This window comes from Colius striatus, chromosome 1 (assembly GCF_028858725.1).
Source record: "Colius striatus isolate bColStr4 chromosome 1, bColStr4.1.hap1, whole genome shotgun sequence".
Taxonomy (NCBI): Eukaryota; Metazoa; Chordata; class Aves; order Coliiformes; family Coliidae; genus Colius; species Colius striatus.
Genome location: NC_084759.1, coordinates 125979485 through 126006161, shown reverse-complemented (window position 1 = coordinate 126006161; position 26677 = coordinate 125979485). Strand labels below are relative to the sequence as shown.

General features: G+C 39.9%; 1 protein-coding gene across 3 annotated transcripts; it reads right to left on the bottom strand.

The window, feature by feature from the left end:
* Window positions 1-780: 780 nt before the first annotated feature.
* LOC104556172 (patatin-like phospholipase domain-containing protein 2) lies at window positions 781-25220 on the bottom strand. Of its 3 annotated transcripts, XM_062006816.1 has the most exons (10): window positions 24924-25220; window positions 18394-18626; window positions 17557-17622; window positions 14529-14738; window positions 13323-13383; window positions 10019-10231; window positions 7993-8125; window positions 6640-6756; window positions 4142-4205; window positions 2926-3013 (listed from the first exon to the last, which is right to left on the bottom strand). In XM_062006816.1, exons 1-9 carry the CDS (start codon window positions 25120-25122, stop codon window positions 4175-4177), a joined length of 1263 nt encoding a protein of 420 aa, XP_061862800.1. In that variant the 5' UTR covers window positions 25123-25220; the 3' UTR covers window positions 2926-3013; window positions 4142-4174. The 3 variants fall into 3 exon arrangements, with proteins under 3 accessions (XP_061862784.1, XP_061862793.1, XP_061862800.1); XM_062006800.1 differs by lacking the exon at window positions 4142-4205 and having other exon boundaries at window positions 781-3013; XM_062006809.1 differs by lacking the exons at window positions 4142-4205; window positions 10019-10231 and having other exon boundaries at window positions 781-3013.
* Window positions 25221-26677: the final 1457 nt, after the last annotated feature.

The following is a 26677-nucleotide window of genomic DNA, read 5'->3' as shown; positions in this document are numbered from 1 at the left end:
CAAGAGGATGAGGCAGAATTTCTGGTTTTTTTAAGCGATAGGACAAGGGGTAATGGAAAGAAAGTGGAACACAAAAAGTTTGACTTGAACATTAGGAAAAAACTTCTTTCCTGCGGGGGTGAGGGAGCCCAGGGAGGGTGTGGAGTCACCTTCTCTGGAGGTCTTCAAAACCCACCTGAATGCATTCCTGAATGACCTGATGTAGGTGGACCTGCTTGAGCAGGGGGTCACACTACATGATCTCTAGAGGTTCCTTCCAGCCCCTAACATTTTGTGAATCCATAGTTCTATGATTAAACTAAATGCTTCCCCCCACTGAGCTGGGCAGGCAACAAGGAACAAAGGACATGGCAGCAGGTACCAAGGCAGTCCTTGAAATCAGGTCAGCTTGAACTGACATAAAAACTTGCTGTTTTAACTAATTTTAAACACTGACTTAGCACTGGCAGCTGCTGTGTGCTGAATTACTGAATTTTAACTAAGAAGGGCAATAATATTTGCTTCCTTGTTCCAGACCCATATAACAACTTCTTCTGTGATTTTTTTGTTTAAATACAAAATCTTTGTGAATGGATGGATTGCAAAGTTTTTAAATCAAGGTGACTCTCAGGTCCCACTGGAGCATGAACAAGAATCTCTCAAACTTCTCAATAGTAAACCAATCCACTATTCAAGGACATCTCACAATCATTAAGCCTCTTAAACGTTCAACAACATGAACACTTTCTGATTCAACTTACACTAGATGAATTACATTAATGAAAGCTCAGAAAACGCGGCAACAGAAGAGATTGTCTTTTTATTTTAGAAAAAAAAGAGACAAAATCAGAGCTGTGCACAATGGAAGAAGTGGTTAAATTTGATTTAAATGTGGTTATTAGAACTACTCCAATACACAGAAAGGAAGCACAACTTGGCATTCCTGCTCAAATTCTAACACATACTGGTAAAACTAACTTTTTGCAGAACATTATAAAATTAAATTATAGAAAGTTTAAAGTTATAAATAAAGACAATATAAATCAAGTCTTGTATCTTTTAGCTGTAGTTAGAGTAAAATTTCCAACTTTTCTTGCAAATTCTAAAGATATATACACAGAAGAAATGAGCAGAAGAGTTAAAGTAGCACCGGTCTTCTATAGCGTGGAAATGGATAGCTTGACAATTTCTCCCCTATCTCCCACCATTCTAAAATCAATTTTAATGTGAAATTCAGCACTTCAAGCTTAGACAAATCACAACTGGGGAACTGCTTCAAGGCTGGTCCAATTCAGGAATTCTACTTTTTGTTATTTGACAGACTTCCAGATACTGAAGTTCACGCTCCAAAGTTCCCTCTTCTGAGCCTCACAGTCTCATTATTTCTCCTCACATAAGATACTCTCAGTGAGCATCCACAGCCCCTTCCCTCGGCTGCACATTAGTTGACAGAATTTGCATTGTGGAATGAGGAGTTTCCAAGTGTTACACACCTGGCCTCTAAACACATGCACAAACTCAACTTTGAAACCATCACTATTTCCTTCTACTTAAAAGCACACGAAGACGTAACAAAACATCAGATATCTCCATTAATTCCAACAGTTATTTACTTCTCCTGATGTACTCATACACTAATACATTGTCTTTATTAAAATTATGCAGAATCTTTGCAGTGGAAGGTGTTTAAAATGCTCATTGCTCAATGCAGCTATGATCTGGCTGACTTCCAACCCATTACTTGAGACCTTATCACAGCTCCCTGAATACTGATACTTCCACTAAATCTTCCACATTTGCTTCTTCCAGCAATCCACCTTAAAAAAATTCTTTATGTTATCACACCTTACTGAGAAAGCAGTGACCCCTTTTTTCTTCCCTTCTTTAGCAGGAAGTGAAGGAAGGCAAGAAAGTTCTCTCAAGTTATGGGGAACGAATGATGGAGAACAATGAGGCAGCAATTAGTGAGAAGATTTAAACATCATTCTCCACTTGTTATATGTTCATTTTTTAAACATCTGTAAAAGTTTAACACTTTCTCAAACTCTTTGCTACTAATCAGTCACTAGTTCTCAATACTTAGTCAAGTACTACGTCCTTATTAAGTACAAAAAAAAAAAAAATGTCCTCCAACATCATAGAAACTGTAGAAACTGTACCTGTTTACACTTCAGGGGAACGTGTCCTGTTTCTTATGTCTTTTCCCCTTGAAGTATTTGGAGGTAAGAAGAGACACAGAGAAGTAATATGAACTGTGGAATACATATAATCACCTAGACCAGTACTGTTCCTACAGTATCTCGTGCAGGTATCTTTTCCATAAACACCACAGTATATTTAAACATAAGGCAAATGACACTAAAAGGCCACTAAAGAGCTCATTTGTGTATTTCCCTTTATGAAGTAAAAGTCCACTTTCATATTGTTAAGAATTATATTTTTCAAAAGCTTGTATGATCAATGCTTGTTACATTTTTATTCCAAAAGTAGATTTTTCTTTGCAGAGAGACATGGTTTACTACAAGTCTTGCTACAGTTGATTGAGCTGGTGCTTCAAGAGAATTGTAGTGTTACTCAGCATTAGCAGCCACTGTTTTTATAAAATTCCCAAGGCAGATTTGTCAGAAAGCTGTAAACAAATAATTTTCCAAGACTTATTGGCAATAAAGTGATCTTTAGTCCTTTAGGAATTAAATTTCTCTGCCAAACTGGAATTTTGGAAACTCTGGAATCTATTTGAAATTAATACTCTGGGGCAGTTTGGAAGCTTGCCTCTGAGGAAGAGTCAAAATCTATTTCCAAGCCAGACGCATCAGGATTTGGGAGAAAATTAGGATAGGAGTTTAATTCTGAATGATCTTGTATGTTAGCAGAAGCATTTTTCATAGCTGAGTGCATGAACCGTGAAGATTCCCAAAGCCAGGTTTCAAGGTCTACAGAAGAGTGAGGCATTTTAAGGTGGCAGTATGAAGAATTAAATTCCATAGTAGATGGGACAGTTTTACATTTTCTTAGTGATGCATACTTGTCTTTCCTGTTAAAAAAGAAAAAGAAGAAAAAAGGTTATTAGTGTCAATGATGTTTCTATGCCTGTTCAGATATCTGACCAGGAATCTTCACGTAAGGAATAACACTAGAGGAAAATAGCTTTAAATGCATTTAGGTGAGTTAGGATATGGGACAATGGGAAAAGGATCAAATAAAAAAGAGACACACACTGCCATTAGGTGTTGTCCTCAAAAGTAGGTATAAAATAGTTACATTAAAATTCACATCATTCTCATGAGCTCAGAAGGGCAGAGACGTTCTGTACAACATCCATTAAATAGTCCCAATCTCCCTTCTGCTAGCCACATGGAACATTTGCTGATTTACCAATCACAGCACTAACTGGGCATTAACAAAAATCATAGAATGGTAGGGTTGGAAGGAACCTTCAGAGATCATCTAGTCCGACCGCCCTCCAGAAGCAGGTCAACCTAAATCAGGTCACATAGGAACATGTCCAGGCAGGTCTTGAAGACCTCCAAGGAAGAAGACTCCACACCCTCTCTGGGCAGCCTGTGCCACTGCTCCATCACCCTTACAGTGAAATAGTTTTTTCTTATATTTAAATGGAGTGTTTTGTGCTCCAGCTTTATCCCATTACTCCTTGTCCTGTTGCTAGATACAACAGAAAAAAGGGAAGTCCCAACTTTCTAACACCCACCCTTTAGATATTTGTAAATACTAATGAGATCCCCCCTCAGTCTCCTCTTTTCTAGATTAAACAGCCCCAGTTTCCACAGCCTTTCCTCATAAGGAAGATGCTCCAGTCGAGCATAGTCTAAACAATTACAAGTTGAGTAGCAAATATAGTTGTTTGACATCCCAAATGCTGTTTCTGCATTCCACTTTATAACCAATTATTACCAACCTGAACAGTGGGGATAGAACTTTCCTACACCACACCAGCACCTGAATTGCCAAGTTAGTCTTTTCCAATCTGAGAAACAGGACAGTGAGGTTGTCACCAAGGACACTCTTTTTTTCTTTTTCTTTAAAGTTCTCTCTCCTATCCTGCAGTGCTTTTGGGAAAAAAACCAAAACAACCCACAACAACCCCTGTCACACGTAAAACATCCAACTTGCCATACACACACTTCAACATCCATTTCCATACCTGAAATTTAGGTGCACTAGAAGACACCATCCATCAGGTTAAGTTTCCTAAAAGAACTTTCAATCTGTAAACAGTGCAAATTTTCATGAGATTTAAGTTTGATTCCAAGACAAAAGCTAGATCCGATGACATAGGGGAAAGAGCATCAGAAGGTATGTGGGAAGATTGCATTCTGCAGAAACAGGAGTTAAGTTCTGGGTGGATGCTGAAAGAAAGTACAAGCCCACGGTCACCTGGTAGAATGCAAGGCAGGATTCTACTCACAGAGCCTTAGGATGTGGCTACCTGAAGAGGGGATCCACTTAAAGGAAGGCTTCAGAAAACAAAAGTCTGACAGTGTAAATGGGTCAGTGGGAGGAGTTATCATAAAATCTTAGAGCAAAAGCCACATGACCACCATCTTGTGTTTTATGGCTAAGAGCTTGCTCTTCCCACAAGCAGAGAAACAAGATTCCTGATTAATCACGACTCAATGACCAAATAACTCCTCTGAGAAGCTAGATCTAAGACAGTCTTGTGATAACATGCTTTCCAAATGCCCACTTCAGGTGAAGAATCTCATGATTGATAAGGCTGGAATGCAGGCAAAATCAAGGAGCTGCTAAACAGGGCAAAAAGCAGTAAGATGACTATACCCAAACAGATAGTGGAAAGGAGTCAGAAATACCAATCATCAGGAAAAAAGGACACGGGATTGCATGCAGTAGCAAGTAACTGAAGAGACGACCATAGGATGACAGCAAACGTATACCAAGAATTATCTTTCTTCTCAGAGATGGCCTCAAAAGCCAACCAATGTTATGCAAGAAAAAGCTTTAACTGATTTCAGAAAGGAAGAAGAGAGGCTGTTTGTAAACAGAAATGAAATGCTTCCAAATTCTGGATAAAACTGAATATTGTAAGAAGAAAGCATCTTTACCACCAAATATTAAAGCCACTACTTAATTCTTCTGAAGGAGGAAGGAAACCCAAGCTACAACCTCATTAAGTCTCCCATTAAGACAGACCTTTAAGAGTAAGTTTGACTATTCTGTACTTCTAAGAGATGGAGTCTTTGAATCTGATCTTTCACGATGCCGGTCCAGAACCTGGAAAAGCTTCTTACAAGGAAGTAGGATCAAGCAGTTCTTCTCAGACACATCAAACCAGCATTTCTGATGGGTCAGTGTATAGCAATGCCAGGGCAAAAAAAGAGCATCTTTGATCTTCCTCCTTATCTAACTTTTTTAGTCTAAAAACAGGATGACAAAAGCTCAAGAACACTTGGCTTGAAGAAAAAAAAAGTCTTTTTTGTTTTAATTTAAACATGTATATAGAACATGGCAATACTTTAATTGCAATAACTGCTGCAGTTAGGAGTCCCCAGTGCTACGGCTACCTCTCTGAAGCTTTTATGAAGTGTTTAAGAACTCTATTTGCTCTTACTAGCTTTTCAGACTAACTTCTCTTCCCCTTTATCTGCCTCCTATCCAGCAACTCTAGGAGCAGAGACAATCTTCAGAAAAACTGTAGTAAAATACATATGACCTACTCTGCTGAAGTCTGGATTTATGCTTTTTCAGACCAAATCTTAGGAGATTTCTTATTTGCAAGCATTTGGACCTCAGAGGTAGCCTAAAGTTCCCTACTTCATGCACTATTCTGACATAGCCATGCAACTCTCTCTTCCAGCAATGAGTCCTTTTTTAGCAGAAAAATCTAAACTGAATATTGGTCATGTTAATTTTGTGAAAGTTTGCAGAGCTCCTTGGGCAAATACTAAGTTCCCAAGCAAAAGTGAAACAGTAATGGTATTAGATTCAAACTGAGGCACATTGTCATTCCTCCATACATATAGCGCTACAAAGCTTAACACAAGTAGAAAGTCTGAAAGGTTGAATCTCACACCAGTCTGGTAAGAGAAGCATAATGAACCTAATTATCACTAGGTTAGAGTAGAAGTTTCTCTTTCACATAGAGGTTCTTAAAAATTTTCCATACTTATCGTATTTTAATTATTCTGGTTATCTTAGAAGTGTGTCCTTAATACTCATGTGCTATTTAGCTCTTATCACCTTTCCTGTTCAGAGTCATAAGAATTTCATCTTTCTCCCAGCTTTTTCCAGTTCCTATGTGCTACATCTGACTTAGAACTTCTCAAACAATCTTTTCCTCCTCTTCCTCATTGCTCCAGCTACTGTGGAACACACAAAAACCAAGGTCTCCATTCTCAGTCCTGCATCTGATCCATAATGCACCCTTCTCTCCAAAAAGTATAAGCCTACCAACAGGCAATCTCTCTTCACTTCCAATACTTACCAGTCACTGATCCGTTACAAACAAGATGCACCAGAAAATATATTTAAGAAACAGTGTTCAGGATTAGTGGCAATATGTGTTACCTTTGAGCAAATTATTAAGTCCTGTTTTAACAGAAACTTATTGCTAATTGAAGCTCTTATGAAAGAAAGAAAATTTCTAAAATTGCATCACTTGCATGCAGCAGCACTCTATTTTACCTGGATATACAGAACAGCTTGCTTTTAGCCTGGGAGTAAACTGTAGCAGCAATGCGACAAAGCTGTTCTTGCATCCAGCGAACATCAGCAGGCATGTCAGGAAACCAGTTCACTAACCTACAATCAAAACCAAAATACACTTGTTTAGTAAGCAATGGATCAAATCTGCATTACATTATTACATACCATATTCAACAAAATAACACAGCTTTTAGTCTTCCTAAGTTAACTCACACACCAAAGTCCTCAGGTTGAAACTGTTGTTTCCTTCTAGTCCACTCACTGCTTTCCTGCAAACTAAGAAAAAGAGAGCAGCACAGATGACTGCATCTTTTACTCTATGCTGCACAGCTGACCAGTATGAGCATTCCACAGCTCCAGGCCAACTTTTAGGAAACCTGCAAAACACTCCTGTCTGAGACCTCATTCTATGTGGTGGGAACTTCCTGGACACTTTAAAATTAGGTAGGAGAGGGAGTTAGAATGGAAGGAACACACAATGGAAGAACAAATAGAATGCAGAAAAAGAATAGTGTCACAATGTTTTATTTTCTTTAATAATGATAATAATAGTCATTTACACTAGAGGAGGACTATGGGGAAAAAAAACTTGTTAAAATTATTATCCCCATCCACCAAAAACTGACACAGAAGGGTCACATTAAGTGGCACAGATACAAAACATTTTACTGGACTTCTATGTGGTTCCATTTACAGAACATTGGATTTTTCAAGTACTTGCTAAAGATTGTAATGACATCTGCTGTTCAAGGACTGGAATTCTTTTAAGCAAACACAAAGCTTACAGTTCATGGTGTGTTCATTTAGCTTAATCTCTCCTTAACAAGAATTGTACCATGATTGCTCCTTTACAAGAACCAAAAAAACTTACTAAATGAACCAATTTCAAGAGCATAACTTTCAATCAACCTAAACACACCTGGTAAGCAAATTTATATGGTTAATAAACACCGTATTTCATTCCTGACCTCAGAACAAAGCTAAAGCACAACTATCTGTATGGATTTCAAATATCACTGCAGAATATAGTAATAATAATAAAGAATGTGCTCCTGGAAAGCACAATTAAGGGTGCTTCTTTGAAGCAAGCAATTGCAAGACAGGTACTAGTAGTAAGAGTAAATTGTTTAGGAATCTTAAGATGTTTCTTTATCTAGCCTTAGACTACAGAGGTTTTAGGAGGATGCATTATGTAGGTAGAAATAATGTTCTTTGGCCAGTTACGACTTGATCTCTAGAGTACCAGAATGCCTACAACACTGAAGAAACTCCCAATGAGTATATTTCCAAAAGTATAATAATTCATGAAGTGGGCCATTAGAATTTTCTTACCTCAAAGCAACAGAGTAAGCAGACTCCACTGGTAGTGTATACGGGAGCATCAGATAGGATATTACCCGCATCGGGAAAAGCTTAGAGAACTGAGCATAGAATCCATTCTGCTCTTTACAGGCTTCTTGCAGTGCTTAAAAATGATTATTTTTTAAAAAAAGATGTTAAGACTGTTTGAAAACAGTTTAAATGTGCTCAAAGTTTTTCAGTCAACATTATCAGATGTTACTAAATATGGCTCAGATAGAAAGTGAAAGAAGTAATCTCAAGGTACTCTTACTGTAAACCTTCTCTGTGCTATTTTAAGATATGGGTCAAAAGAACTTCTACATAACAAGGTTTAATTATTAATTTATAACAAGAGGATGTAAAGATCACCCATCCAAAAAATATTTCCATATTTTAGGTAGCATTCCTGTCTTGTTAGAGATTATAACTCTGAGGAGTTTGCTTAAATTCTAGTTTTCCACATAGTCCAGTTGTTACATATCACTGTAAGAAACATCATACATCAAATTTTGTTCTCCTAAGTCACTGGGATTACAAGTTTCAGATCCTGTGTCCTGGTTTAGCCAGGAGCAGCTTTTGGCTTGGTAACAGGGGGAGCGGGTTGCAGTGAAGACCCTCCCCCGGCTCCTAGGTTCAGACCCACCTCCGGCCCGGCTGGGCCAATCTGGCGCCTCTGCGATCACTATTTAGGGGACGGGAATTTGAAATGCGAGTCGGGAGGTGGAGAGTGATACAAGATGGAGGCCACCACACGGACCCTTCAGCCAGAGAAGGAGGAAGGAACGAGAACCAGTAGACCGGAGACCCCTCTGCAAGCCGTGGCGAGAATACAAGCTGTGCCCCTGAAACCTGTGGAGATTCGTGGCAAGACTGAGAGCCACCAACAGCTCCGTGTGGGTGAGCCCGGACGGGCGAGGGACTGTGTGGGGAGATGGCCATGGCCCAGGCCGTGCTGGAGAGCCTGCGCGCCGCAGAGCAGCCCCACACGAGAGGCAGAGACGAGCTGCAGCCTTTGGAATAAGTGGGCATCGGAGCAGCCCGTGCAAGTCTGCCATGCTTGTGAGTTACCCCACGGACTTGCAGGGAGGACTGGTGTGGAGTTCACCCGTCCTGAGGAGGGACAAACGGCAGAAGCTCTCGGAAACCGACTGACTGAACCCCCCACTGCCTGCCCCCCCGAACCGTTCAGGGGGGGGCAAGGTAAAAACACCGGGATCAGGGCTCTGAACCCGGGAAGAGAGGAGGGGTGGCAAGAAGGTGTTCTTAAAAAGGCTGGTTGGACTCTCCATTGATGTATTACTCTGGGTTGTTTCATTTTGGTTATGTTTTGGTTGATTTTGCATTAAATTATTTTCTGTTTTCTTCCCCAAAACCGAGTAGCCTGGTCTGTTTTGTCCTGAACCTTAAGCGGCAATTAAGCCCTCCCTGCCCTCGAGCAATCCTCAGCCTCTTCGGTACTCGAGGCTAATCGTGGCCTTTGTTCCCTGATGGGCCTAAACCACGACATCCTGAAAATACTGATCAGCACCCACAAAAACCCCTATGTAAAAGTTACAGATTAAAGAAATCTCAGAAGCTGTTTTGACCTATTAAAAAGACAGGAAAGTCGAAGAATCAGTAATCCACAGAAGTCCATTCAAAAAACAGGATGGAGATAACCAGCATTTGGATCTGAGGTTCAACTTTGGTGTGAAACACACGCTTACAAAAATACTCAGCACGTACAAAGTTTATCCAAAAGTAAATGAGAATTCAGTTTATGACTATGCAGTGTTGAAAGGAGCTACACCCTCCGTTTCAATCTTACTGCTGTAACTAAACCAAAATGTACATGTTCACATTTAGTAAGTTATTTAAATAAATAATTTAAATAACTTTTGGCTTGAGATAGTCTGTATCACCACAGGCAATTGTAAGACTAAATAAAAAGCATCTTGTGCAATTTTTAAGAGTAAGCAAGTAAAAGAAATAACTGCAAAGTTTGACAAAGTTATAGGAAACAGTCTGAAGCAGGTACCTTTACGAAGCCTAGGAGGTAGACTCTCAAATATGCTCTGCTCCAAAGGCCATGGATTTTGCTTCAGCTGGTCATTACGTACTTCCGTTTTCAAAGTTTCTACTCTATTTTCTGACAAATTTCTTATCTCCATATAGTCAGCATGATGTGCAGCCTCATGAGAATTTCTTTTTGTGAAGGACAAGTGGATATAAATCGAGTCATTCAGAATACCTGAAAGAGTCAAGAGCTTCCACTTAGAGCTTCAGAGTACCTGCACAGTACTTGTCGTCTGTGTATCTGTACAAAGGCCTACCCCTAAAGGAACAATATCTACCCAATGTCAAATACATTTGCTTTTATAATCCCACAAACGTTTAATCAGACTGATGAATATTCTTTTGCAGATTTAGATCTTACTTTAAAACAGGTTATCAAGGAAAAAAAAGCAAAAAGTGACAATTAACTGAAACTGCACTGGAAACAAAGTCATTTACCAAAATTGTTTTCCATTAAAAAAACAAACGATTTAAAGAGGAAGAAGAAAACTGACTTAATATTTTTTTGAAAGAAAACACCTAAACCACATCAGAGATTTGGGAAATTTGGCATGGAAAATATTACATTAATACTTTGAGGCATTGCTGTAACAGGGTGGAGAAGGAAAGTGAGTAGGGTATAAAATTATTTTAACATCTAGCCGAAGTACAGATCTGAATCACGTTGGTTACCTTGCAAAACTGGTGCCAATTAAGAAATAGCACTGATAATTACCTTGGAAACAAACACTAGATAATGAGCACCAAGTGAAAAATACAAGAAGGGTATTTATACTCACTTTCCAGAAAATCATTATAAAGATTATCAAATCTAACTAGAATCCATACCTACACACAACAGAATCCCTTTCCTGCTTAAAATTACTCTGAAAAGACAAATGTTAAAAGAATATATAATGAAATTATCAGAAAAGTTATCTGAAGTGGTAAAGATGGGGGGGAAATTAACTCCTACAGTTGAAATAACAACGTGAAAGGAAATGCATAATGAATGAGTTTGGAAAGGTTATAATTATCACTGATTAAGCTTGAAGCAAGACAAGCCCTGTGACACAATAAGAACAAAGGTCATCCAGAATCAGTGACACAAAACACTAGTGCAGTACACAGAGGATGTGGGGGGACTAACACCAAAAGAGCTACAAGGAATCTCAAGTATTACTGTCAGATGGAATGATACACACAGGAAACTTGTGGGTGGGATGCAGAAACAGAGCCCAGTCAACCACAAATTATAGGTACTTTGTATAATCTGTGCTTTTAATCACCTGGTCAAAGGTATAAAGCATGAATCTCTCATTAAATATTTAATAATATTACTAGAAAAATCAAACTCTTGAGCAGAACCATGATGATCTTTAACAGTGAAGAAATTGTCCCAAGAAAACTTGAATATTTATTGTTTAGTTATAACAGAGTAAAACCAGTGAGCACATCAAGTCATGACTGCATTATGGTACTGCAGCTGGTATGACCTGTAATCATGCAAACATCACACTTCAGTTTCCATTCCTCTTATCCAACCCAGTACCAATTCGCTTCTGCATCTTAAGACTACAGAAGCTAACTACACGTGGTTACCTTCATGCTAATTTGAAGTTATTGAGACTGTGTGAGGAGGTGGCCATGGCACAGGCCATGCGCCACAGAGCACACCCAGACAAGAGGCAGAAAGGAGCTGCAGCCTTTGGGATGAACATACTTGTTTGTCTCCAAGTGTGCAGAGCACTAACGCTTATTAACAGCTCTTCTTCCTGAACTTATCTGAGTCCAAAAAAGTTCTACACTACTAGTTGTCTTCTCAAATCTTTCACAATCACAGGCAAATCCTCAGTCCTGTGTTTGACTTTATGCCATTGTTACTTCTGGACTACAAGATTTTTCCTAGAACTTGACTTGGATGATAGCAGAAATGTGGCAATGGGAAGATAAAGGTTTCAGAGGAGCAAGAAAAAAAATGGCCTATTCCTATCCTTCATGATTAATATGAAAGATAGTAATAATATGATGTCCTGGTTTAGTGAGGTTTTTTGCTTGGTAACAGGAAGGGGGTTGCAGTGAAGACCTGGTAAAGAGTTCTTGGACTTTCCCCCGGCTCTTGGGTTCAGACCCATCTCTGGCCTGCTGGGCCAATCTGGTGTCTCTGCCATCACTATTTAGGGACAGGAATTTGAAGTGCTTGGGAGGAGGTGTAAGAGTGGTACAAGATGGAGGCGTCCATGTGGATCCCCCAGACAGAGAAGGAGGAAGGAAGGAGGAGCACTAACCAGAGACCTCTCTGCAACCCGTGGTGAGAATGCAGCTGTGTCCCTCCAGCCCATGGAGGGCCATGACAGGCCTGAGAGCCACCAGCAGCTCCGGGTGAGTGCACCCAAATGGGTGAAAGACTGTGTGAGGAGGTGGCCATGGTGCAGGCCATGCTGGCACGCTGCAGAGCCAGAGCCACATGAGAGGCAGAAAGGAGCTGCAGCCCTCAGGATGAACACACATCGGAGCAGCCCGTGCAGGGCTGCTCAGTGTGTGAGGTATCCCGCAGAGGAGCAGGGAGGATTGGCAAGGAGCCCACCTGCCCTGAGGAGAGACAAACGGCAGAAGCTATCAGGAAAGGACTGACTGAAACCCCAATTTCCTGCCCCTCTGAGCAGTTCAGTGGAGGAGGAGAAAAAGACACCGGGATCAGGGCTCTGAGCCCTGGAAGAGGGGAAGGGTGGGGAGAAGGTGGTCTTAAAGGGCTGGTTGTGTTCTTCATCGTTGTACCATTCTGTGTTGTTTTGTGTTGGTTATGTTTTGGGGTTTTATGGTTATGTTTGAGTTGGTGGTGGATTAAATTATTTTCTATTTTTTCCCCAAGCCCAGTAGCCTGGTCTGTTTTGTCCTGGACCATAAGCAGCAATTAAGCCCTCCCTGCCCTTTGGCAATTCTCAAGTCTGTGGTACTTTAGTCTAATCGTGGTCTTTTGTCCCAGAACGGGCCAAAACTACTATATGATTTCCCTAGAATCAGAATTCTTTGTTATTTTCACATAATACCTTAAACTTTACTTAACAAAATTTGACAAACTCAAAAGTTGCATTTCTGTGTGGCAGCACAACTTACTTCAGGTGAATAGTTAATACAGCTATGTGATTTCACATAGAATTAAACTTACCGTGATCTCTTCTGAAACAAAGACCTTGTCCCTTCTTACCTACATACAATGTCCTCACTCTATTTTTTAACTCAAGTTAGGACCACATCATCAATAATTATCCAGAAATGTAACATACCATTCTCTTTCAAGAATTTAAGAGCATCTGAATATCCTTGCTCACATATCTCTCCTAGTACCTGCAAACATAAGGTAAATGAGTTAGACAAATAAAAGAAGATTCAACTCAAGATCAAAAACTTACAGAATTAAAAACTACTTCAATCCATCCCTTCTTGTAAGAAAATTTACATTAACAATTGCTATAATTCAATAGATTCAGGTTAATATGTCTACTGTGCTGATGCATATATGATGAGGCATACAGGAACTTATCCTTCAGGTTTACAGATACACTGAATTATTCACATAAAAGGACAGTGTTTAACAGTTTGCAAGGTTTTCCTCCTTTTTGTTAGCTTGTCTAGCCTTTCAGCAGATGCAAGCAAGAATGAAAAAGGATAGCTTGAAGTATGCCAGTTTCCCTCCTTCCTTCACAGTACTTCCCGCTCCCCAAAACTATGAAAAGTCAGCCACGCAATTCTCATGCTCAATCTCAGACTTAGTCTTCTATATGAAAACATCTTTCACTAGAGGCAACACCTGCTCACCTACACGATAGTTGTGGACAAAAAAATATGTAAAAAATTAAAGACTACATAAGTAGAATTCAACATTTTTGAATATTAAAGCAATCAAAAAGCCCTCCTTTTTTTAAAAAAAGTATTTATAGCAGTCAGGAACACAACTTCTCCTCTGTAATATATCCCAAGCAAACTGGCAAAGTTTGATTTCCATTTTTCAGCTTCCACAATTGTCGAGGAGCAATAGCAATTCAAGAGAACTTACCTCACCAGATCTGCAAGTAATAGCGCTTAGCAAAATTTAAAGGCAACTTGCCTGCATGATGTATTAATTGAGAACTTTACAAAACCATGCAGTTTTTGAACTTCTACTAAGTTCTGAAGCACCAGGGTAACAGGTAAACATGAAAGGACTACAAACTGACAGTCACTAATTTACCAATGTTGATTTTAAGACAGACTCCTGTGTTAAAACCCAAATAAATACTGAAAGCCAATATCAGGAAGTGCCTTTTTAGTCAGAGAGACTAAGAATAAGGAGAAGAAAGACAAACTGAAAAAAAAAAATAGAAACAAGGAGAGAAATGTCAAAGAAAAGTTTATATGACTAGATTAAATGCTAAGATTAATGTAGCTTTCTGCAAAAGCAAGTCTTTTATATGGAAAGATATTTTAGCAGCTACATGAAGGCAACGAGTTACCTTAGGTTCTGGTGGAAAGAGCGCTTGTGTTAAACGATATAAGTTCCCCATACTCAACTGAATGCTAGTGTTGGTCACATTCATCTCATGAAAGTTGGCAGAATTCCCCTTTGGACAGATATCACACTCCCCAGTGAAAGGCGAAACTGTGATGGTGTTCTTAGATTCATAGTGAGGCAAGTTGTCACTGATTCCTCCATCCACATAGCGCTAAAAAAAAAACCAAAACAGAAACAAGATGTCTCAAAGGCTGAAAATTCCTACTATGGAGATTTCCCATGAAAGAATTAAATAGCATTTAGGAGTGTAACAGAACAGTCTGCCTAAATATTATCCTCCCAGGCTAAACATTTTGAGTAGCATGCTTTGTCCTCTAGTGCCAGTTAAGAACCTTCTATCTATAGTTTCACAGATAGCCTAAGAGTATTCTAGTTGTGATTTTTCTATATGTTTAAGAAAGAGTAAATCTATTTAAAAAATAATAATCTTACACAACATGCAGTAAAAAAAGTAGCACAGCTGTCTCTTCTTCCTCTAAGAAAAGCACCAAAGAGCTATCAGTATGCTTCCTTAGAAAGAATATGAGTAAAAAAGTAACTTTACATATCAAAGCTCAAGTTCCATGATACTAAACTATTCAGTTAGAATAAGAGTAACTTCAAATTACACTTTGTAATTAGAATTTAATATAAAAGCATTCAAAATATTTGGACACAAAGAAACTCCAAGTAAAAATGGATAATGCTTCAGAAACCTTCCAACAGTCATAGACATCTCTTCTGCTTTGAGGCTAAGTTTAGAAGCTGTTCCAGGTTATGCATTGGCCTCCTTCACATTGAATTGCCCACTTCTGTAGTTTTAATGCATCACCATCCCAGAGATTTTAAGATCCAAGAACATAAATGTTCTGTATCAGGGTAACTAATCTACAGTGGAGCAGCTGCCATGGCTAAAGACAACTCCTCCACTTGCTCACAACAGTCACCTTTCCAGCGTGGCCATCTGTAGCTAGTTTGTTCTGACAGCAGCAAAAGACCATGAGCTCCACTGGTTCAGCAATGACTTTCAGTCTTTCTAACTAGGCAATAGACATAAGCTGTAGATCCTTGCGAAATGTAAACATAACGGAGCAGGTGATTTGAGCAGGAGTCATCTAGATTATCAATGTCAACTGACTTGACACTCACTCCCAGACTATTCTGAGAAACAAATTAGGAATTAGGAAGAGGACAGCTCAGTGTAATACATCCAACATCCTCTTCTAGAGCTACCTGTTCCTACCTGGCACAATATTCAGACCCAGCAGCATGCAGCTGTGGACAAACTTCCTATAGGTGTACTAAAGTACATGCAATCATCAAGCCATTTGTCAAAGTTTCAAGTACAAAACAACAGGTCTGACAAAGGAGGAGCCATAGCATGCAGCCTTCTCATGAAATTATTAAAAGGTGGAACTACTGAGTCACTGTTCTACAGAGGTAAATGTTTCTCATTATTTTGAGTTTCTGTTTATCTGTTCCCCCTCATAATTTTGTAACCTAAAACCATTGCTGTGTTTGAAAGGGGTAAAACAAATAAACAAACAAAACCCATCACACTCAAAAGCTTCACACTAGCAGTTAGATATACTTATTGGAAGTTATCCTTAAGTCTTTGTTTTAAAGTATAAGCAAAGTAGACAGCAAGATACTACAAAGTTTAGATACTAGACATTCTACTGAGTTTAAACCCTACAGGAGTTATGCCAGGCATACGCAAACATCAAAATGCCTTCTAAGCATTAAAATCATATCAAAATAATTGCAAAGATCACAAGGATACAGTGATTCCTTCCTTTCCTTTCCGTCAAAATAAGACCAAATAAAGCATCACTTGTATGTTTTTGTACTCTGAACTAAGCCTTTTAAAATAACATTGTTGTCTGATGACAAGAACTGAATAGCCAGATTAGCCTGGATCTACCTAAACCCTGGATTCAGTCCAATGTCCTGTTTTCATAACACCTTTAATCTGGAAGAGTTTAAGGAGACATACAAGGTTTAGAAGTACAGATAAAGAAAAATCCCTATACTGTTCTAATCACTTTTGCTTAAATTTCAGCATGAAGAAAGTATATTTCATGTCTATCCTTGACCTTTTAGGACTACCAAATTACCTTGAGAACAATCTGTAATAAAGCCCCATTAAAGATGTTTTAACTTTTCTTTCAATATTCTTCCTCCCTCCTTGCGTAAGGAGCAAAGTTGAAAGGAAAGCAAATGCAAGATAATACAACACTAAAACAAAAAGCCATGAATGTCACTGCCTTGATTGAAATGCATGCCTGTTAATGAAAACACACACAACAAACTACACTAACAACTCTGCAGCTGTTGCCCCTTTAACAGGGGATTTTAGAAAACCCAGTACAGCCATAAAGTATTAAGAGGTTTTGTAACCAACAGTTCTTGTGAAGCAAATCAAACAGAGTAATATACTGACACTTTAAGAAGCAACACTTCTTACATTGAATACAAACAACAGAAGACATTTAAAAGCCTTGTTTATGAACACAGAACTTTAATCCAGTGTTAAAGCCCATCTATCTACGGGAAGAACACAAAGACACACAATAAACTATCTTACAAGATTTCTTTTTTAAAAACAAAGTATAATTGACCCTCCCATACATTTGTGCAGTTGAACAGGCATCACTTCCTTCAATAAATACCTATCCTTAAGTTAAATACTTGCTAGCTTAGAATATCCTCTTTTAATTACCGCATGAGCAAGCAAGAAATTTACGGGGGAGAGAGTGCATGTGTATGTTTTGCAGGGTGGAGGAAAAACATACATAACATCTTCCACACATGTAGCGCTTCCTTCTTTTGGTTTGGTTTTAAGAGTTGTAATACAGAGCTATAGTACTTCAAAGCTACAGTGAAGGTATTCATTTTATAGTAAGATAACTGAAAACACATATAAATTGCCTCTTCATATTTTTCAGAAGAGCTAGAACTACGTTTAGATCTTAACAATAGAGACTTACCACACCTCTAAATGACGGTGGAATTAGGCCACAATAAATAGGGACAAATGAACTACAGATTAAAGCCTGTAGGAAAATGAGACATTATAAATTAAATGGCAACTGTTTTATTACCGAAATTCTCATTTATCTCTCTAGATGTTAGCAAAAGCAACTGAGCAATTAACAAAAAAAAAAAAAAATCCACAGCAAGTACACTTGATTTAAAAGAAGGGGAAAAAGCAAAAGGGGATTATCGAGCATTATTTTAAACAGAATGAGAGCATTCCACATTTATTTCTTCAAATGGAACTACACTCCATCTATTAAAAAAAATAAGAATCACTAGAAGACCACTTCTGGAAGTGGTAATTAGGAAGGAAAAGTTTATGATCATTCACTCTATCTACACATTTTCTGCGTAATCAAAATAACTAGCTGGGGACACAAATTTCAACATTCTAAGATCATATTAAACTCACTTTGTAACTGGTTATTGAGAATTTTTTTAAAAAACCCTATTTTGACTGTTTCTTCATCACTACTTTTATAACAATGAACTTAAAAAAATGCATAAATGGTACACTTTCAATAGATACAGTGCACTTATTTCTCCTTAAGATTGATCTATCTACCTACTCACTAGAATAGATTGCAGATACATGAACTAGGAAAACTAGTCAGTGAATTTAGTGTAATAAATCTTTAAAATACTTTCAAAGTCACAATATCCTAAAATGTTTTAAATGTAAATCCAATGGATAATGTTATGGATTTAATGATTACAGATGGATTTGATGATTGCAGAATGAATTTAAGATTACAAAAACTTTTAAAAGTTGCAAAAAATAAACCTACCTGGACAACTTCTTCTTTAGAGTTAAAATTAGATATCAATGCATTTTTACCATCTGATACTCTGGTTAGTGAAACACACAGTCTGCCCGATGACAACTGGTGAGTGTTTTCTGGAAGATTTCTTATCAGTCCATCTCTTATTATCTTTATTATATTAAAGGAAGGATGAAGAGGACCAAGATTCCGCTTTCTAGCTTCTTTGGCTAATGCCAGGACATCTGCACAAGCTTGTGCTGAAAATAAAACACATTTAATTTAAGAACAGATGATTTTGGTTTGTCAAACCCAAAAGCATGCTTCCATGTTTAGACCTCAAACTTTTCACTCTGATTGCTAGTGTGAAAATCCCAAAGCTTTTAACAGATAAAATAACTGTTTTAAAATAAGTGTTTTAACAGAATTTTGGAGTCTTCTGGAGAGTCACTGGTGAACATCCAGCAGGTAAGTTATGTATGCATGTTATTTATATGTAGACTGTAGATGTAGGATACTCAAGTAAGATGTTTCCACTGGGAATTATTCATTCCAAAGACACATTCTTTAAGAAGAAACAAAGACATGTGATCTTCTATAAGCATATATGCATGGATCTATCCTATGTGAAACATTCACAAAAACCTACAGTGTAGGATGCACAGATTTAAGGTCCACAGTACGTCTGCTGAAGAAGCAGAGCATCTGGGTTCATCACAGCCAGTAACACTTTTTAGAATTTATGAAAATTAAGGTTTCAGGGCACAATAAAGGGAACATTAAATGTAAACTTAAGGTAAGGAACATCAGAAGAGAAGTTTTTAAAGCGGTGGATAAGGAACGGGGAGATCTGCAACACCTCTGACACAAGCTTCTTTCCAAAGTCCATTTTTACCAATATATAATGGATATATAATTATATACATATATTATAATATACATAGATCAAACTACTACAGAAGATTGTTCCCAAAGAATACTAAAATAATTTCAACAACCACACACCTAGTCATAGTAAGAATTGCAGTTCATCTATCTGCAATGTTGTTTGAATTTTTAATGTCTTGTTTCTCTACGGCATACTTTGAAGAAAATACCTGATAAGCTTGTCAACTTGGTAGAGGAAAGGGGGTAGGGAAGCAGGTCAAAGTAACAGGTTCCTAATCTGAGTGATATGCTACAAGGTTACGTAAAAATATTTTCAGAACTTGCATATTTTAACTTACATACTCTTTCTAGAATAGGCAAGATTCAAGTAAAATACGAGCACTGCACTGGAAACAACTCTGCTTCAAACTCCAAGGTCAAACTAATTTTCAATAACATTCTCTTTCTATAGTGTTATTTTTTGCCCCTCAAATAGCAACACCTAAATCTTTCTCATTCTTAATACAGTAAACTAAGTATACATCCAAAGAGTATCTCTAAAAAAAGCCGTTTTCACCACTACAATCTTTTTCATTCCACTCTTGCAGAGTGAAGCCACGAATTAATCCACTGATACCAGTAGGCTGACCCTGCCTCCTATCCCAGAAGACAGCAAACAATTTAGACACAGCTCACTGTCATGGTCAAATATATGCTTATGTTAGTAAAACACATTTTTCACACAATTTAAAAAAAAAAAAAAAAGACGACACGTTACATATGGTAAGTAAAGGAGTTATTTGCAAAGGCAGTTAGGTAGACACTTTCAGAGTTCTATATTTCACACGCTGAGATATAAATTACCACCTCCCTTTTTCTGTTTTAATAAACTAATTTAGCAACATTCAATATTCTAAACTTTCTAAAGAGAGAAATCAAGCATGCTGCAGGAATCTGAGAGACTGTACTACTAGAATTCTGTCCAGGGATAGCAGTCTTAGCATATGCATTAATTTCCTTTTGCAAAATAAGTACATTTTTGAAAACTTTTGCACCAAGCACGTAAATGGCTTGTTCTAAAAACCAGATCAAGAGCACTGGGTGCATTGACACATGAGCAAACAAATACACATGCTCTAACTTCTCTGCCAGGTCTTGACACTGTTTTTATAGCTGGCATCCTGTCACATCAAAGCTCAAGCTATGATGTGTGTCAGTCTGTGTCCAGTTCTGGGCTCCCCAGCACAAGAGGGACAGAGAACTTCTGGAGAGAGGCCAGTGCAGGGCCACCAAGATGATCAGGGGACTGGAACATCTTTCTTATGAGGAAAGGCTGTGGGAACTGGAGCTGTTTAGTCTGAGGATGATGGAACAGTGGCACAGGCTGCCCAGAGGGGTTGTGAAGTCTCCTTCCTTGGAGGTCTTCAAGTCCTGCCTGGCCATGTTCCTATGCGACCTGATCTAGGTGAACCTGCTTCTGCAGGGGGATTGGACTAGATGATCTCTAAAGGTCTCTTCCAACCCTACCATTCTATGATTCTATTACTGAAGTTTGAGGCATGGTAACATCTTCACTGATCTGCACTGCAGGCCTGTTGAGGGAAAGGGGAAAGGGGAAAGGGGAAAGGGGAAAGGGGAAAGGGGAAAGGGGAAAGGGGAAAGGGGAAAGGGGAAAGGGGAAAGGGGAAAGGGGAAAGGGGAAAGGGGAAAGGGGAAAGGGGAAAGGGGAAAGGGGAAAGGGGAAAGGGGAAAGGGGAAAGGGGAAAGGGGAAAGGGGAAAGGGGAAAGGGGAAAGGGGAAAGGGGAAAGGGGAAAGGGGAAAGGGGAAAGGGGAAAGGGGAAAGGGGAAAGGGGAAAGGGGAAAGGGGAAAGGGGAAAGGGGAAAGGGGAAAGGGGAAAGGGGAAGACTGATGACCTCTAACAGTTCAGATTTTAACTCCTCAAAGTCTTTTCATAAAATAACTACCCATCAAAATGAAAACTTGTTTTTACAGTTTACCCATCTTTCCCATATATAAGAACTCTACAGGAAAAAAAAAGAATAAATAGTTTCTATATTTCATTTATTGTAAACTCTAAACACAAGAAGGGCTCCTAAGATGTCATGTCTAGCCAAGAGTGTATGATATAAAAACAATGACAATTTAAAAAGCTGTTCATTATTAATTCAACAGACTTCAAAGCATTAAGACTTGTCCTTCTCCTTCCCTTCTTTCCTCACAGGACTAAAACACAGTCACCTCTTAGCCTGGTGTATTTCAAAACGAGAACTCAGAAAGAGACAGAGGGCTAGAGGTCAAGTCAGACTGGGATTTTAGGCAGACCTTAGTACATCTGGTTTATTTTCTAAAATGCAAGAGAGCTAAAGAAATTAATGTTCCTATTAAAAGTGAATTGTTTCTAGTTATATTTCTGTACTCCTCATTATATTTCTATATTCCTTTTTTTTGCAATGGTAAATAACTATTAATTCATTTCCAACAGAGTAAAACCTGATATTGTATTTAGAGCACTCACCAAACCTCTCTCTTTAGTGTCCCACTAGAACATGGATAACCATATTGCCACCAAAATACCAGAGCTCCACGGAGTGCACCTGAACTGTTACAGTTTGGAGTAGCCTCAAATGTACTTCATCCTCAGAACAAGTGTCTCTAAGCTTTTCCCTTTACATTCCTCCAAATTCAATGAAGAAAACTTCTTCCTCAATCTAGAAAAGTAGACTTTTTTTTTTTCCATTCAACAGCTAATGTTTACATCTATTCAAGCGTAAAATTCTACAGACTCTCAGTTTGCTTATCCAACAGGTAACATGAAACACAAAGAAAACCCTTTATTTAAAGCATCCAGCTACAAAGCTGTAAGAGATGAAACATGCATGGTAATTTTAGTCAAAACCCCTGTTCATATATATTTATGTACACAGTCCATGTGTACCAACAAGTATACTAATTCAGGGCTGGGTCCAGAAGTCTGGAACACCTCTAAGGGTGGAGATCTCACAATCTCTCTAGGCACCTGTTCCAGTATTTACCTCATCCTCATGGTAATTTTATTTTTCCTATACCTAATCAGATTTTGCAATGTTCCAGCTTATGTCTGCTGCTTCTTACTCTTCAGCTACCCATCTCTGTCTGTTTTCTCACAGTGAAATGCAACTGTAAAAACATGCGGGACTTGGAACCACAACTACAGAAATAACAAACACTGCATAATACAGTATATCGACATAAGGGAGGTGTACAATATAAACTAATGAAATACAAAATTATTATGCCACATAGTGTTACTTTAGAGATTAATTACAATCCTCTGCTTTCACATAACTCACACACACACACAAAAAAGCTAAAAAGATACATCATTAATATGGGAATTCCTTTTTGGTTTGATGAATTTACAATGATTCACAATTTTACAATGTGACTGGCTGTAAATTTTCTCCCAATGTTCCCAAGCATTTTTGTTTTGTTTTAAAAAAGTTTCCAGAATGTACCTGCCCATGAAATACAATACTTTGGGCACTGATTGCACACATACTACCTATTCTATTAGAGAAAAACAAAAACAATCTCAGTTGGCATATGAAAAAGGAAAGACAACGGAATAAATTGAAGTTTGTAAGTCTCAATTATTAAAATGCTAAAAGCTTACAAAACTGTTAGTAACACATACTTTCAGGTAACAATATATATTTTTTTGTGCTCAAGAGCACTTAAAATATTTAAAGCAGCTTCCTTCTTAAATCATTTACAGTGACTTAAAACTAAAATTTGGATACATTCTAAAACAGTCACTGTGGCTAAGTATTTCTTTTAAAAACTAATATTAGGCTCATAACTACTCAAGGGTGTTACATTAGAATATTAAACCAAAATTAAATTAAGTACTTTAAGTAGCACAAGTTTATCTCAAAAGCGTTAAAGAAATTAAACACATGCGATAGAGATCAGTGGCTAAGTAGCACGGACAAGCATTTCACAGCATTACACTCTTGCAAGTACAGAGAACTTCTGTTTGGTTTAGTAAATTGTGCCCTCAGAAATTTAAAACAAAGACCCATCTCTCTCCAAATTCAAAACAGGCTCTCATTGTTTTCCTCCTCTATCTGTAAGATGAAATATCAGTTTACAAAATCTTCTAGTTCCAAACCTATTAAGGGTACCATTAACGGAAACAATTAGTGTTGAGCCATGAACTAGCCAAGCTTTTATTCAGAAGTTCTCTTTGGTGTAAAAAGAAAACAATTTTCAGACTTTCAGGCCCTTCCTTTTTTTTAACTGCATCCCAGACACTACTCTGAACACCTTGATATTTTCCTTTCTTAAAGCATCAAGCTGCTTTAAGCTGCAATATGTCTAATTTACTAGATAAATGTGCATTCTCATGAGCCCTAAAGAGGTGTACATAAGGTATCTTTTTCTAATCGTTAGATAGTGAGTGGTTATTTCACAAGAGAGGCTATATTTAGTTCCAAGCCATCATATTTTTAACAAAAATATCCAGTATATATACACACTGAGTCTAACTCTATTACTTAAATCACAATTAAAATCACTGATTTTAATCAATCCATGTTTCTAATCATATACCTAAGTGACCTATGCAATATACACTGTGCACAGATTAAAGAAGAAAAGCATGTTAAAGCTAACCTAAGCCCTGACCTTAGCTCTCTTCGCCTTATCCCAAGGAAGGGGAAGCTTTAGAGGAAGCAAGTTAAAGCTAACTGAAACTTCATGGGCAGAGGTAACTACAGAAGAGATACATTATTTCCCAATAAAAGTGTAAATATTTTGTTTAAAACAGATGATAGGGTTCGTTTGTTTGCTCTGAAGGCCATTTGGATTCAGCCACCTCACACCCTCCCAACAGCTTTCCACTCCTCTGCTTTGCACAAAGTTAAAAGGACCTGTCATCAACCTGGCACCTGAAGCTCTAAAGGCAGGAGACATAGGAACTTAGACATATGCATTTGTGTCTGTACGTGGGATGGTAAAATCTGACCATTTGAACACACAAATGTTGAAATCAGATGAGGCACCAGCAGGACTATTTACTGAGCCCGGGAGGGTGTTAAATATCTATCCACGGTGAAGACACGCTAACTTTACCACCTGTCTTCCCCCACCCTCAAGGAAAGACGATTTTCGCCTATTTTACTGGGTTTTAAATTGTGCACAGGATGAAATGCAAGGGAACAGAAATAATAATCATAATTAAAAAAAAAAAAAAGCCAGTCTGGGACCTCTAGTACTGTATATCAGTTAAATCAGTAAATATACTGATTTAACTTCATCAAAGGGATGATGTTCCATATTTGGGGGTTGAAAACGAGCGACAAGCCAACCTTGTGGGGAAAGGAAGGACAGCCCAGCCCAGCCCAGCCCAGCCGACCCCGCGGCAGTCCCTGCAGGCTTGCAGCGCCGGCGGAAGCGGGCCGAGGGGGCTCCCCGGGGCCGCAGCCGCCCTTCGCCGCCGCACCGGCAGCCGGTTCGGCCCAGCCCACCGCAGCCGCAGAGACCTTCCCGCAGTCCCGCTCCGCGACACACGGCACGCGCGCGGCGCTCCGCCTCAGTCCCCTCAGCCCACCGCCCCGCTCCTCCTGCCCTCACCGTCCCGCTACCCCTCAGCCCGCCGGACACTGCCCCGCGCCGCCGCCGGCGGAGGAGAAGGGCGGAGCCACTGACCCAGGGAGCCGCCTCCGATGAGCACGGCGCCAGCGAGCGCGCCGGCGGAGGCACCGTAAATGTGCCGGGCGTCGCGGATGATGTGAGGGGCTCGCTCCTGCAGGCAGGTGGCGGCGCCGATGTGGTAGACGCCCAGGAAGCCGCAGCCGGCGAAGGAGACGCTCCAGCCGCGCTCGCGGTCCAGCATCGTGACCGCCATGGGAAGCGAGGTTCGTGGGCCGCTAGGTACCGGGTGCTTCCCCCAGCGACGGCCGCTGCACCGCAACTGGGGTGCGAGCGGCGGCGCCGCTTACATGGCGGCCGCGCCCAGCGCCGCCGGCCCGCGAGCGCCGCAGCCAATCCCGCTCTGCCGCTCGCCCCTCCCCGGTGGCCCAAGGCGCCCCCAGCCAACCCCAGGGCAGATGCAAAGAAGTCCCCGCCTCCTCTCGCCATCCCTCTCGCCGTGCGGGAGGCGCGGGGCGGGCGGTTGTTGTGCTGCGTGACCGGCTCATCGCGTGGCGTGGGCGCGGCCCCGAGCACCTTGGGTTCCTCAGCTGTCTCGTACCCCTTGCCCTTGGCGGCCCCCGCGGGCCCCCAGGCTGCTGCCATCCCTCCGCCCTACGGGGCGGTCGGCGTCTCCCTGACCCTGAGCGAATCGGTCCCGTGGGGCTCGTCCCGCACTCCCCCACCCGCGCCTCGAAGTAAAGCCCAGGCAGGGTTAGGCGAGGTTGTGGCAGCGGGCTGTGGTAACGCTGAAACGCTCCCTCTAGTCGTTAGGAAACGGTAGCGCGGGGATCCGGCACGCTTCCAGTCACGAAGGGGTAGCGGGAGGCGGCGCAGCTCCTGCAGCCCGAGCGGGCAGCTGGAGGTGAGGGGCCAGCAATTACCCTCATGATCCACGGCTCAAAGGAGTATGTCATGCTAGCGTATGCAATAATTTCTATTTCACGACCTCCTGAAAAGCCAGCACTGTCTAGTAATCCAGTGATTTTGAGAAGAAAAATGATAATACTAGGCTTTTAAAGGGAAGATTATAGGATAATTTACTTTCTTCTGGGCATCTCAAACCATTGCATAATTCTGTGTTCATGTTCTATCAACTTTTCACAGACAGATGTACAAGCAAAGCAGCCAAATGCCATTTGAAGTCTAGAACAAGGTTATCTAACAAGTTTCAAAATCTGTCAAAAGCAAGCATCAGCTACTGATGGACTTTTCGAGGTCTCATCATTGAGTCTTTAAGCACCTAAAGACCTCCAGAAAATCTAAAGGACTCGGACAAAGTGATTGGCACCAGCCATTTAACATGATCACTCGTGACTGTCTTCACAGAACTATTTAATGTGGGACTATATCCTGATGTCCAACCTACCTGCAAAAAGGTCCACATTTTCATTAGCACAGCACTGTGCAAGCTCTGTCTCTTTGCTACATAATATGCCAGCATGAATAAGGGGATGTGTTGGTGTCAACCAGTCCTGAATCATGTCTATTTCAGTGTAGCAATACTATGATGCTTTCAGCTCTGATGACTATTTCCCTCCCACTTCCGTGGAGTGTTTCATTGCAGGCCAGAAATGTGCCCCAAGTGTTTCTCTGCTCACTCTCACCCTGATGGTAATTTTATTTTCCATATACCTAATCAGATATTGCAATGTTCTAGATTAGGTCTGCTGCCTTTCATCCTTCTACTACCCATCTCTGAGATGGGTGCCTCTACTCAAGTTCTCTGAAAGTCTTAAATGCATCTGAACATACCCAAACAGGATTTAGCT